The sequence below is a fragment of the Tenrec ecaudatus genome, chromosome 6 (assembly GCF_050624435.1).
Source record: "Tenrec ecaudatus isolate mTenEca1 chromosome 6, mTenEca1.hap1, whole genome shotgun sequence".
In the NCBI taxonomy this organism is placed as follows: Eukaryota; Metazoa; Chordata; class Mammalia; order Afrosoricida; family Tenrecidae; genus Tenrec; species Tenrec ecaudatus.
This window is the reverse complement of record NC_134535.1, coordinates 119,230,490-119,243,468: the sequence shown is the minus strand read 5'-3', so window position 1 is coordinate 119,243,468 and position 12,979 is coordinate 119,230,490. Positions and strand designations below refer to the sequence as shown.

The following is a 12,979-nucleotide window of genomic DNA, read 5'->3' as shown; positions in this document are numbered from 1 at the left end:
GTGACCTGGGCTTCGGTACTCAACCGGTGGGCTCCTCTGGTCCCCTCAGTAGCTCTGCTTAGGCCAGCGTGCTGTCTGTCCAGGTACTCTTTCCCAACGGATCACTGTCAGCTGCTTCCTGGAACTCTGGACCAGGAAGATCTGTTGAACTTCCCTACGTAGACCTTTTTTGTTTTTTAAACCCTTCTTGCTCTCAGGCAGCGGATTCTAGAGTGATTAGAATTCTGGGATGGAGGTCTCTGTTTTACACCTTCCACGTCCGCCTCACATTTCTGAGGATATCACTCCTTCTTGCTTCCCCTCTCCCACTCCTTTTGCTTATTTGTTTTCAGTAGCCTCTTATCCATATTCTTTATTTTACCCTCTGTTTTTCCCCTAAAACAATGGTCATTCTGTGTCAGGTACCATGCAAGGCATTGAGCATACAGTATTTCATGAGGCGGCCTTTATCCTTAACGATGTCGCTGGCTGCTGGGGCTGGGGTGACAGACACATGAGCACACCAAAGCAGTGGTGCCTCCCAGGCAGCGTGAAGGGGCCAGCAGCGCCTCCCCGTCCACTGAGTGGAGAAGAGGGCGAGCTTCAGACCTTGTGGTCCGAAGGACACGGGTGACTGCCTTCCCACCGTTTTCTCCCAGCTTTCTGACCCTCTGGCTCCACCCCGCCTCCTTGTCTTCCGTCTCTCTCCTCTGCTTGCAGGTGTCCCCCGGCCACCAGCTCTGCTCGTGTGTCTGTCGGGGATGAACGGCAGTACGCTCTGGTCCAGTCCCCTCCCGGAGGAGGCCCGCGATGTTACGTGCTTGGATATGATGATGGAAAGCTTGGCTGCGACCATCTGCCTTGTGACCGGAACCAATAAGCTGCTCAGTGCATTCAACGCAACGTCAGGTAACCACCTCCGCTCCGCCCAGTGAGGACGAAGTGCCCCTCCCCTCCCCTACACAGTAGAAACTCTCTCTCACTTCCTGAAAGTGCAAGGACATAAGAGAGAAGGGTTTGTTGTTGTTGTTTTTAGAAGTACCATTTCTATGTTCATTTTTTCGGTTTTCCCTCCGCTTCTAATCGCTGCACCTGTAGGCCTGAATCGAGGTGGGGGTGGGGGTGTCCGGTCCTTCCTGGCTTCATGTGATCAGTTCTTGGCCACCTTACGAGTGGCACAATGCACACGATAACATCGCTTCACGTATGGGCCGGAGACACGTGCTTCAGAAATGTCTCCTGTGGCTTCAGCCTGCCCTGCGTCTCAAGTTATGAACGTCTTAAGGCCTTGACCTTGGGCACGCAGCAGGCGCAGTGTGTGGGGCAGATAGGCTGCATGTGGCTAAGAACTGGCCTTTGGCTGACCACCGATTCTCCCGTTCTTTGTCATCTCGGGCTGGAGGATTCTAGAGAGCAAGAGAAAGGGTTTGGATCGGTTGAGGCCACAGGCCCACGATTCTTCCTCTTGGAGGGAGGACGGGGCTCAGCTGAGACACCCAGACAGAAACGTCCCAGAGGCCTTTGGTGTACAGTGTCCCAGTTGTCTGTTCTTGTACAAAGACAACTGAGCTTTGTCTCCAGACTTGATGGACATGAGACCCACAGGTCAACTTGCACATAGCTCCCCGAAAATACGTCAGCGAAGAAGCCAAGGTTTGTTGAGGCACGCTAATCTGGCTTTTTATCTTCCTATCTTCAGGCCTGCATGTTAAAAGGAGCGCACAGCGTCAGGCATAATAAAGCTTTTTACAGAAGCACAAGTACGCCACCATTGTGCTTGCTAAGAAATCAGTTAGCTCTTAGACCCTGGGTTCTATGAAGCTGAATAAATAAAAACTCCCCCGTTTTTCAGGTAGGAGTTCAATAGTGAGGTGCTTCTGAATATTTTGTTTTTTAAAAAGCAGAAGAACATGCGCTAACAGTAGGAAAGGAGTCATCTTGGAAACCTCCCACAGCATCGCTGGTGCTTACTGTGGTAAACGTGCAGTAGGACCGGCAGTTGCTCTTCCTGTCGGCTGTCCTTGTGGCTGGTTCCTCATTAATTGTAATCATCTTTAGCCGATCAGAGACAGATGAATGATGATGAAATTGAAGCCTTGTGATGAAGACATTAAAGAAATTTACCAACATCTTCAGTCAGAAATCAGTCAAACATGAAATTGAGATTCATTGATAATTATTGGCAATTGGAATGCAAACGTTGAAACCAAGAGCAAAGAAGAGCACTTGGAAAATATGGTTTTAGTGATAGAAATGAAGCTGGTGACAGGATAGATTGCTTTGTGCTGATGTCAGGTGGATCTTGGCTGGAGGCAGAAAATCCCATAAAGATGTTTGTTTGTGTTTCATGGTGCAAAGGGCAGTCAACTGTGTGGATCCTAATGAACGATGAGTAGCCTGGAGAAGATTCCAGAGTGCTTCATTGTGCTCGTGCCGAACCTCATGGGTCAAGAGGCAGCTGCGCAAACCCATCGAGGGAAATGGTGCATGGTTTAAAACAAAGAAAGGTGTGTGTCAAGGCTGCAGGGTCTCACCTTCCTTATTCAATTTGGATGCTGAGAAAATCACCAGAGGAGCTGGATTATAGGAAGAAGAACATGGCATCAGGCCTGGAGGAAGGCTTATGTGATCGTTTTTTGGTGCCAACATGGCACCTGTAAGAACATAAGGGTGGAGTTTAGCTTGTCAACCAGCGTGCAGTCTGGGGACCTCCCTGGGGGGCGGGGGGGGGTGACTGAGGAATATAGCCATCTGGAGGCTGGCTAGCTCTCTCTCTCTCTCTCTCTCTCTCTCTCTCTCTCTCTCTCTCTCTCTCTCTCTGCCTTCACTTTTCTGCTTGCTGGCCACCCTGAGAAGTACTGGAGCCAGTGATGTTTTCCTCCAGCCTTGGATCCACATGACTTTGCATGTCCCCAGCTGTGATCTGAATGGTGCATGATTGCACGTGGCAGCATGAGTCTGACGAGGGACTATGGACTAGTGTTGCACTGGGCGGGGATGTTTTCTGATATAGGACTACTTCTTGATATAAAGCTCTTCCTTACACATCTATGTGTTACACATATATGTGACCCTCTGTGATAAACAGACGGCTCTACCTTGTTTGATGGACGTGAGGAGGGCTTGAGCACTTGCTGATGGAGGATTTGGACACTTAAGCCTTCAGTAGGGGTTATACCTTAATGTGAAGAAAACCAAAATTCTCACATCTGGGCCACTAGGTTACATTATGACAAATGGAGGCAAGATTGAAATTGTCAAGGAGTTCATCTTTTTGGATCCACAGTCAGTGCTTCTGGAAGCAGCTGTCCAGAGATCAAATAATGCATTGCACTGGGTAAATCTGCACAGGAAGACCAAGGAAGGCTCGGTGGTGCATTTGGACGATGGTGCCGGCGAAGAATACTGGAAGTACCACGGTCTGTCAGAAGAACCCACACATCTGTCTCAGAAGAAGTACAGCCAGAATGCGCCTTAGAAACAAGGATGGTGAGACTTTGTCTCATGTATCTGGAGAGACCAGACACTGGGAAAGGACATCCGGCTTTGTAAAGTAGAGGGGCGTCAAAGAAGAGGAAGACCCTCGCAGAGCTGGATTGACACAGTGGCTGCCACAATGGACTCAAACAAGAACAAGTGTGCGCAGGGCACAGGATTGGGTGGCGTTTGATTCTGTTGTACATCGGGTCTCTGTGAGTCAGCACTGACTGGATGGCACTGACAGGCTACTTAGCTGCTCTTTCTTAGACTTTAGAACCTTGATCTTATATAAAAAAAGTGAGGATTGGGTCAGTCAGGGTGCGATGTAGTACCGATGAAGAACACAGCTTTCCCCCAGATCCTGGATGCTTCCTCCCCCCAACTACCATGATCCGAATTCTACCTTGCAGGACTGGATAGGGCAGAGGTTGTACACTGGTGCATATGGGAGCTGGAGACACAGGGAATCCAGGGTGGACGATACCTTCAGGACCAGGGGTGTGAGGGGCGATGCTGGGAGAGTGGAGGGTGAGTGGGTTGGCAAGGGGGAACTGATTAAAAGGATCCACATGTGACCTCCTCCCAGGGAGATGGACGGCAGAGAAGGGGGGGAAGGGAGACTCTGGATAGGGCAAGATATGACAAAATAACGATGTATAAATTACAAAGGGCACATGAGGGAGGGGGGAGCGGGGAAGGAGGGGAAAAAAAGAGGACCTGATGCGGAGGGCTTAAGTGGAGAGCAAATGCTTTGAGAGTGATTAGGGCAAAGAATGTACGGATGTGCTTTAAACAATTGATGTATGTATATGTGTGGATTGTGATAAGAGTTGTATGAGCCCCTAATAAAATGTAAAAAAAGAAAAGAAAATGATTAGGGCAAAGAATGTACAGATGTGCTTTATACAATTGATGTATGTACATGTAAGGATTGTGATAAGAGTTGTATGAGCCCCTAATAAAATGTTTTAAAAAAAAGTGAGGATTATAGGTCACATACCCCCGTGCCTGCCCTCTCCAAGGGAGCAAGTAAGTGGGAGCTGCTGTCTGTTATTCAGCCCGTGGAGCTTCTCTTTCTTGGGCTGACAGTGTTGACCTGCCGTTTCCAGAGGCAGAAAGCTGCAGCTGGGGCCATTCTGTTTCTTTTCCTAGGGAAACCCATGTGGACTTTGAACTCCAAGGCCCTGTCCAACGGTACCCTGGCAGCTCCAGCCGTGGTGCTCCCAGACGTGGATGAAGATGGCGTTAGGGATCTCGTGGTTCTGGCTGTTGGGGACTCGCAGGTCTGATGTACTGTGGTAACCTTCGTCTTCTGTAAGGGTTGCAGTCTTAGTTGTCTTAGTACCCAGTGTTACTATAAACGCTGCTTGAAAAGTTTAAATACATTCTCCTTGTGAGATTTAGTGAATAAGGTCCCCTCATAAGCCCATTTTTCCTGGGCGTCACAGGCAGGTTCCATTAACTGTGGTATAATGAGCTCTGGAATCCCCTAAATCTGTGTTTCAATTTTGCCACAACCACATTGTAGCTTCGTGGCCGTGGCAGGCCGTGCAGCGTTTCAAGCTCTGCTTTCTCTGTGTATCAAATGGGAATGTTACTATTTGTGGGATTGATGTGGAAATTAGAGCCCATATACTTCCAGTGCTTAGAATCATGCCTCTTCCCACCGCTCCCTTGTTCTAGGGCGCTGCTGAGTTAGGCCAGCCTGCCCGCCTTCACCTGCCCTCCCAGCCTCCCGCTCTGCACCGCTCTGCTGTGCCAGCACACGAGGCTCAGACTCTGCTTTCTCTCGTTGGTTCTTTTTCACCTTACCTGCCTCTCTCTGGACCTGAAAACAGTATTCTGTCTGCCGGATAACCAGTTACATCAGGAATAATGGAATTGTTTGTTTTGAGATATGAAAACACCTTATTTCCGTGTACGCACCTGAAGATGGCAGCAATCTTTTAGATTTGCTCTTCAGTTGTCATCAGTGAAGCCCATCCACTCTTTAAAAACAGACACGACCTCTGCTCTGAGGTACCCCCACTACCCACTGCCATTGATGGGTTCTGACTCCGGGTGACCCGGGAGGGCAGAGTCTCAGCATCACCTTTCCCCCGGGACGTAACTGGCAGACCTTGTCCTTAGCAGCCCACTGCTTAACTCAGTGTGCCACCAGCCCTACTTGTTCTGAGGCACGAGGTGTTCTGAATGTCCATGGGGAAGGTTACATTTTTCTGTTGAATTCTAGTGTGCGGGTCTCGACCCATCTTGTAACTCACCTCCTTTTTGTCTTTTGAGTTTATCATACAGCCTGTTAATTAGTCCTCTGTTTGTTTTTTTTTTCGGGGGGGGGGGGAGTTTGAATTCTATTCATTCAAGCCATTGATAGAAATGTTTAAACAGAAGTAGAGAGACATTCCACAAAACCCTTTCTGGGTTAGCACCTGTGGCTCAGTGTATCACAAACTGTTTTTTATCTCTTCTATTAAAAAAAATCATCATAAACTTTGTCACAGGTTTACTGGGTCAAGACATTGATACAGTCCCTCTATTCCCCTTAGTGACTCTGTAGGAGCTCTGGCAGGGCAATGCTTAAAGTTCTTGGCTGCTAAGCGAAAGATCAGCAGTTCAGATCCACCAGCTGCTCTGCAGGATGAAGAAACCGTGGCACTCTGCTTCTGGCAAGATTGCAGCCTGGGGAAGCCCCGTGGGGCACATCTATTCCTCGTTATGTGTTGTAATCAACAACCGTTTTTTTTAGGGATTCTATCTCGGAAAGAAAATCTGATAGAGCAAGGATCAGATAACTGGCCTGCAGGCCCAGTCCAGCCCACTGCCCAGCTCTGTCATTAAAGTTTTATTGGGACCCAGCCACGCCTGCTCATGCATGCATCGGCAAGGGGTTCAGTGGCGGAGTAGCGGTGACTTGCAGAGCCTAAAATGCTTGCATCTCACCTTTCACAAAAAAAGCTCACCAATTTATTGTGGCATAGTAGGTTCTTTGTTGGGCTGCTAACTGCAAGGTCAGCGGTTTGAAACCACCAGCTGCTCTGCTGGAGAAAGATGAGGCTTTCTCCTCCTGTAAAATATTACAGTCTCGGAAACCCCCAGGAGCATGTCTCCTCTGCCCTGGAGGGTCAGTGTGAGTTGGACTCGACCTGATGGCAGTGAGTTTGTTGTGTTTTTGTTTGCTTGACAGAAGCTTGGGCATGGCTAGCCCAGGCCTCAAATGCTAGGTGGGAGAGCACTGTCCGGATCGATTCTGCTTGGTGCCCAACGTGACTGGACACTTCTGGGTATGGGAGTGTAGGCCTGGGAACCAGCCATCCCTGTTTAGCTTTGCCTCAGAATTTGTGCTCCAGGACCGTTCAGTCGGCATCGGTGGTGCTGCAGAGAAAGTGGCTGTGTTCCCATAAAGTTGCCCTTTGCCGGTCCCTAGTCACAGGACATTTGCTTGCCTTCTTACTTCTAGACAGGTAAAGAAAGGCCGCTTTGACTTCGTGTCATTTCCACTTTGGGAAGTGTTTCTGAACCCTTGGCAGAACTGTCTGGAGCCGCTATTTGATCAAGAAATCACAGCGCTTCTGTTAACCTCGTCCCTTTTCATTTCCTCAGCCCGATCTGTGCTTTCTGCTGGTGTCTGGCCGGACAGGGAGTCCAGTGGGCCGTGCTGTGAAGTACAACATCGTGGGCGTGGGGAATCTGATTGGGCCGCAGCTCTACATCACCACGAACGGGGCAGTCTACATCCTGTTTGGGTTTGGTAAGAAGCAAGGCTAGTCCTTGTCCCTGTTGCCCATTGGCTGGATTAGAGGGAGACAGGGCGGAAGCCCAGAAACAAGCTGACACTGCCCTTTCGTCACATCCTCCTGCAGAGGCCTCTCATTTTCACCACCTGTTGCAGGTGGAGGCAGCCCCCATGCCTTCCCCAAGGAGCAGGCTCCTACTCACTCCATGGCCGGGGGGCTCCATCAGGCCATCGCCTCAAGCTCTGTGTCTCGCTCAGAGCCTCGGCTGGAGGTTGGTGTCTGGAAGTCGCCTTCTCAGCATGGGTTTTCTTGTGGTGCTAGGTAATATCCAAGCTGTGGCCCTGCGGGACATTTTCATTCAGGCCCAAAACCGAGACAGCCCGCCACCTTCTCTGCAGCTAGAAGAGCCTGAATGGGAGAAGCGGAGATCCATCAACTTGTCGGAGCTCATTGACGTCTACAGGTAGGGCAGGTGCCTGTGCCAGGGGGTCTCTCAGTTAGTTGGGCTGGTTAATATGGGGGCAGAGGTGTATCAGCCTTAATATACCTTAACCAGCAATCTGGTTAAGGGAGAAGTTCTCTCTCGGTCACCATGCTGTGAGATCACTCTGCAGAATTTCCCAGTCAGTGTGGGGAGAAGGTGGCTGGGAGTCTGAGAGAGATTTCTGTAGAGTAACTCTTTGTAAAGCCATGCTGAGGCATGTGCCCTAATGGCTTCCCTTAGTTACGGGTCTGTTTTCTCTGAACTACGGCATCATTGTGGCCGGACCAAAGGTAGCAGCCATGTAAACTTATTTGTCTTCCTTACCGTGGAGCTTCTCAAACACAGTCGATTTTACCAATTGAAATCCAGGCCTACGTCATCATTTTCTGTCCTTTCCTATCAGAAATTTCCGACCATTCCTCGGTGCTTTTTGCAAGATCACGTTTCTGTGAACTTGACAGGGAATGAGCAGAGTGGTCCTCATTGTACAGAGATACTCTGATGAGTGTAGTCGCAAGCAGCTGTCCAAGCTAACCGACGATTTCAGGCCCCGCCGTGTGGCGGTCATGGCTTTACCCTCCACCTGCCCCTGGCTCCGCTGCCTCTCTGAGTATCCTGGGGGAGAGGGAGGGCACCTCAGTGCATCTCCAGAGTTCCTTTAGAATGTGCCTGGAATGAGCTAGGAATGCTTGGCTTCTAAGGGTCCAGAAAATGAGATTCAGTTGGAAGACAGCATCCCCACCCCCCCTCTGGATAGAGAACAATGGGAAGCCCGTGCGGGAACGCACACAAACATGCCCACTGTGGGAACGAGTCCATCCAGGTCCCACCGCAGTCAGAGGCTAACTGCTGGGTCCTGCTTGCTTCAGCGATGGCGTGGAGCTCCTCCAGATGGTGAAGGCCCCAGACACCAACTGCAGCGACCTCCTGATCACCACCAGACAAGGCCTCGTCTTGCTTCGGGGCCAAGATCTGACACCTTACTGGACACTGAGCCTCCCAGGCCTGCACAGGTTGGCACATCTGCTGTTTGAGCCACTTGCTGTGCTTCCAAACGCCTTTGAACGATGTTGTCTGGTAGCGGGCGGGGGCCAGAGAAAGGAGGGCGAGAGGTCCTTGTGTTCCCGCTTTCCTGCTCACAGTTGATGTCAAATTCTGCCTCCTTTGCAGCCAGCCGACCCCTGGGTATTTCACTGACGACCAGACCGTGGACTTCCTTCTGCAGACCCAGGACGGAGTCGGGATGAAGAAGGTAACTCTTGGGGACCCGAGTCCGGCAGTCCAGGCCTGAAGGACACTCTCACGTGCAGCCCTTTGCTAGGCCTGCGGAAGACAAAGAGCCTACAACATGGCCCTTTCCCTCAAAGCGCTTGATGCCTGGCGAGGAGCGTAAAATGGGAACTTAAAGGAAAATGGAATAGCCATTCAGGTCGATTCCGTTGGAAGTATTTCTAGGCTAACCTCCTTCCCATGCAGGGGTTTCCTTTTTGAGATCAGTAATTTACTCTTAAACATAAAAGAACAAGAAACCCGCTGCCATCAAATCGATTCCAGCTCATAGCAGCCCTCTGTAAGGTTTCCCCGGCTTTGTAAGCCTTTCTGGGAGCAGCCAGCTTCAGCCTTGTGCAGAGCTGTGGGTGGGTTAGAACCGCCGACTCTGGTGAGTCCAACACGTATCCAGCAATGGCACTAGGATTGCTTCACTTCCTAGGGGGCCTTGTAACAGCTCTCGGTGATGAAAAGCAAGCCTGAATAAATGAAATGCCGGAGTCCACCCCGGGGAGTGCAGAGAACCCGGCCATCTGTGGTGGCGAGGGTGGTGGTGGGAGACTTCATGATGGCGAGGGGGCGAGCAGGGCCTTGGACGTTGAGTTGTAGTGAGAGGAGGAAGAGACGAAAGGAAACTTCCGGACTGGAGACCCCGAGACAGAAGCGGCGCGGCGTTTTCTTTGGTGCTCCCGGGATGGTCAAGGCGGGAGAGAGGGGATGTAGGTTGGGCAGAGCTGAGAGGCTGAGCCTTTCAGACCCGGCTTGTAACCTTGGTCAGATGACATAATCTCGCCGCTTCGGCACCCATCACAGAGGGATAGCAGTGTTGCTCACCTTCATACGGCTTCATGTGGTGACAGCTGAATTAATCTGTGTGACCAAAACCAGACCCGCTGCTGCCAAGTCGGTGCCGACTCAGAGTGGTCCTACAGGACAGGGTGGAGCTGCCCCTGTGGGTTTCTGAGACGGCCACTCTTTACGGGAGTTGGAAGTCTCATCTTTCTCCCATGGAGTGGCTGGTGGTTTCTAACTGCTGACCTTGTACACAGCAGTCCAGTGCATAACGACTAGGCCCCCAAAGCTCCCGTGTGTGTGACAGCGTGTCATTTTTCACTGTGGTATCACTAGACTCCAGCCTCCTCCAAGACTGCCAGAGAGACTCTTTAAATTGCTGGTCTGCTTTTCATTCTCTGATCGTTCAGAAGTTTGTCTCTGCCAGGGGCAACCCAAGGCTCTGAGCCTCCCCCCTCTCACCTGCTAAAGATTGGGGAGGTGGACTCGTGAGTCATCATGGCCCCTTTGCACTCCCGAGTTCTGTACTTTTTCACTTCTATTACCAGAGAACAAGAGCTGTAGAAATTTGGGCCTGGTCCCTAGCCAGTATAGTACTTTGTGAGAACCCAGTTATCTTACATCAAAGAATTCAGCCCATGTATTCATATGCATTCCCATGTTCAACATAGCTGTTATTCCAGTGTCTGAGTTTGTTTCATTCTGTTTGTTTTTGTGGGGTGTGTGTGTGTGTGTGTGTGTGTGTGTGTGTGTTCCGGGGCTCTTGCTTTTCCGAGGACTGACTGTGCCCACTGTCTTCTGTCTTGCAGATGATGGTGGTGGATGGTGACTCTGGCTCTGTTACCTGGAGCTGCAGCGTCCAGTGTCACATGAAAGAAACACCAACCGACTCAGCAGTCACTTCAGACCAGACCTCCGTCTTCCTCTTCTGGGCGGAAGGGCTCTCAGCTGAGTCTCGCAAGCCTGTGAGTGCGGCCGCCTGGAGCCTTGTTCACTCGGTCAGAGGGCAGCCACCCTGCAGCCTGGCCTGAGCCTGGGCTGGTGTTTGACCAGCTGTGCTTTCAAGTGGCTACAGCTGGAAATCAGACCAGCACTTCCATGGGGAAAGCAGGAGTCCTGCCTCCTCCTGAGCTATGCCTATATGCCCTTGCCCTTCCCTGGGCAAACAAGGTGGGACTCCCTTTTACTTTGGCTGGTTAGGGAGGTGACCTTCATCAAAGGTGACATTCCAGTTGGTGGCGAACGAGGGGAAGGGTTTTACCGTGTGGAGATTTGGCTCTGGAGGACGGCGAGGCCATCTCAAGCACAGGACCTCATCTGACCAGCAGAAGTCAGAGCGCGCAGAGTGGGGCAGGTGTGGTGGATAAATAAGCGGCCAACCAGAAAGCTGTGGCAGCCCTTGGCCTTCCTGCTGGGGACCGTGGCCTCCATTCTGTAGGCAGTGAGGAAGGGAGGGGTTTGGCTCTTGTCATGTTTGAGCCAGAGACCCGCCCCCCACATTGGGATCCTAAGGGTGTGGAGAGAGCTGCCCTTTTCTGCTTTTCGGACACGGCTGGGTGGAAGTGAGACTGCCAGCTTCCTGCCGGCATTTCTCCTCCCTGAGCAGACTCCTTCCTCCCGGGGGGAAAATCTGTCGAAGTCGAGGTGGTATACCCCCCCCCCCCCCCCCCCGGTCAGGAGTGCCATCTCCCCCACTGGGAGATGCCTGGGGAGCTTGGGAGAGCAGCCAGCCGCTCCCTGGGGTCGAGTCTAGTATTTCAGAGCTTGAGCAGCTGGGCAGCTTTGGAAGCAGCCAGGTAGCCTCACTTCTGGCTAACTGGGTAAAGGCTGTCCCCACGTGTGTTCCCTTTGCTGCGGGGATGGGGACGACACTCAGGCCTGAGAGTGCCTGCTCTCTATTTGATGGTTTGCTCCTGCTTGATCAAAGTTTGGCATAGTTGAGGCACAGATAAGATTTCTGTAATGTTGGGCCCAGTGGGGCCTGCAGCCGGCCCTGGGGCTCAGCGAGAACAGCTGTCTGTGCCTTGTTCTGTTTTCAAAAATAGCCTGTGTCTCCAAAGCCTCCTCTGCCCCGCCAGATGGGGCAGCCCTGGTTCCAGTATTCCCTTCGGCAGCCGCCAGGGGTGGGGCCACAGAGGGCTGGCTCCACATGGCATTTCCCCTCCCAGGTTCTCCTTCCTCCGTGGTAGCGAAGGAGGGTGATAAAGGCAGGCGCAGGCAGTGCTTGGGTTCTTTGCCACATGCAGGCGGCTCTGGTACAGGGAGCGTCTCCCGACTCCTGGAGGCAGGGGGCCCTTCTCGCTGGGGACCTGGGATCTGGTGCACCTGGCTATGAGTGTGGCCAGCGGCTGAGTTCCCTCTGCTCTCCCTCTTGGCTCCTCCTTGTAGGACAGCACCGCAGGAACCAGGACCCCCAGCCTTCATCACCTCTACCTCCTGCACCCCGCGTTCCCCTCGATTCTTCTGGATCTGGCCAACGCCACAGACACAGTGACAGCGTCTCGGGGTGAGTTTCTGCGACAGGGACGTGTGCACTGGCTGCGTGTGAGGTACGGTTGCCTCCAGGGGGAGTGGGGTCTTTGGGTGGCAGGCATTGCCACCCCTCAGAGCATCCTGAGAGGTGAGGGTGGGGATTCGTGCAGCAGACACCGAGCGAACACCAAGCACACGCCGGGCCCTGTACCTGGGGCGAGCCTGGAGAAACCTAGTAAGGCAGCCCTTGGCTCTGCAGGAGCTTTCGAATTTGGAATCGAGGCTGAGGGATTTGGCGAAGGAGGCAGATTATGTCTGTCAGGCCCTTGATTCAGGCTCAGTGGCGGCTTTCTCTTGAACAATAAACGTAAGCATGCCCATCGCCTGGGAACTGGAGTCAGCAGAAGCCTTGAGGAGGAGAAGTCTCCCACCCGTTCGCACACTCATGAGGACTGTTAACGGGCTGCTCGTCCGCTCTGTCGATCTAAATGATGTTGCCTTACGAGATTGGGATCCTCTCTTGAGTACTCTTGTTAGAGGAAACCAAAACCCTGGGCACCTCCTCCCCCAGAGACTGGTCCCTGCCTCGCGTTACTCAGGGAGCATGCTGGTCCTGCCGCAGGCCCGACTGGACGGGCCATTTCCCGTTACTCTGCTCCCATTCCCCGCCACTCAAGGACTCGCTCCCCACGTGACTGCAGTCGCACCCTGTGAGGCTGTCAGCGCCTGGCTCAGTGCCTGGCAGGTAGCCAGTGCTCCCAGTTTACTG

General features: G+C 52.2%; 1 protein-coding gene across 1 annotated transcript in view; it reads left to right on the top strand.

The window, feature by feature from the left end:
• Positions 1 to 12,979, top strand: part of FAM234B (family with sequence similarity 234 member B) — a 37,434-nt gene that overhangs the window by 20,114 nt on the left and 4,341 nt on the right. The window contains exons 4-11 of the mRNA XM_075552035.1: positions 700 to 888; positions 4,612 to 4,742; positions 7,060 to 7,207; positions 7,515 to 7,656; positions 8,547 to 8,690; positions 8,848 to 8,929; positions 10,548 to 10,703; positions 12,127 to 12,244. Coding sequence (XP_075408150.1) covers positions 700 to 888; positions 4,612 to 4,742; positions 7,060 to 7,207; positions 7,515 to 7,656; positions 8,547 to 8,690; positions 8,848 to 8,929; positions 10,548 to 10,703; positions 12,127 to 12,244 — 1,110 coding nt within the window. The remainder of the gene's footprint in view (positions 1 to 699; positions 889 to 4,611; positions 4,743 to 7,059; positions 7,208 to 7,514; positions 7,657 to 8,546; positions 8,691 to 8,847; positions 8,930 to 10,547; positions 10,704 to 12,126; positions 12,245 to 12,979) is intronic.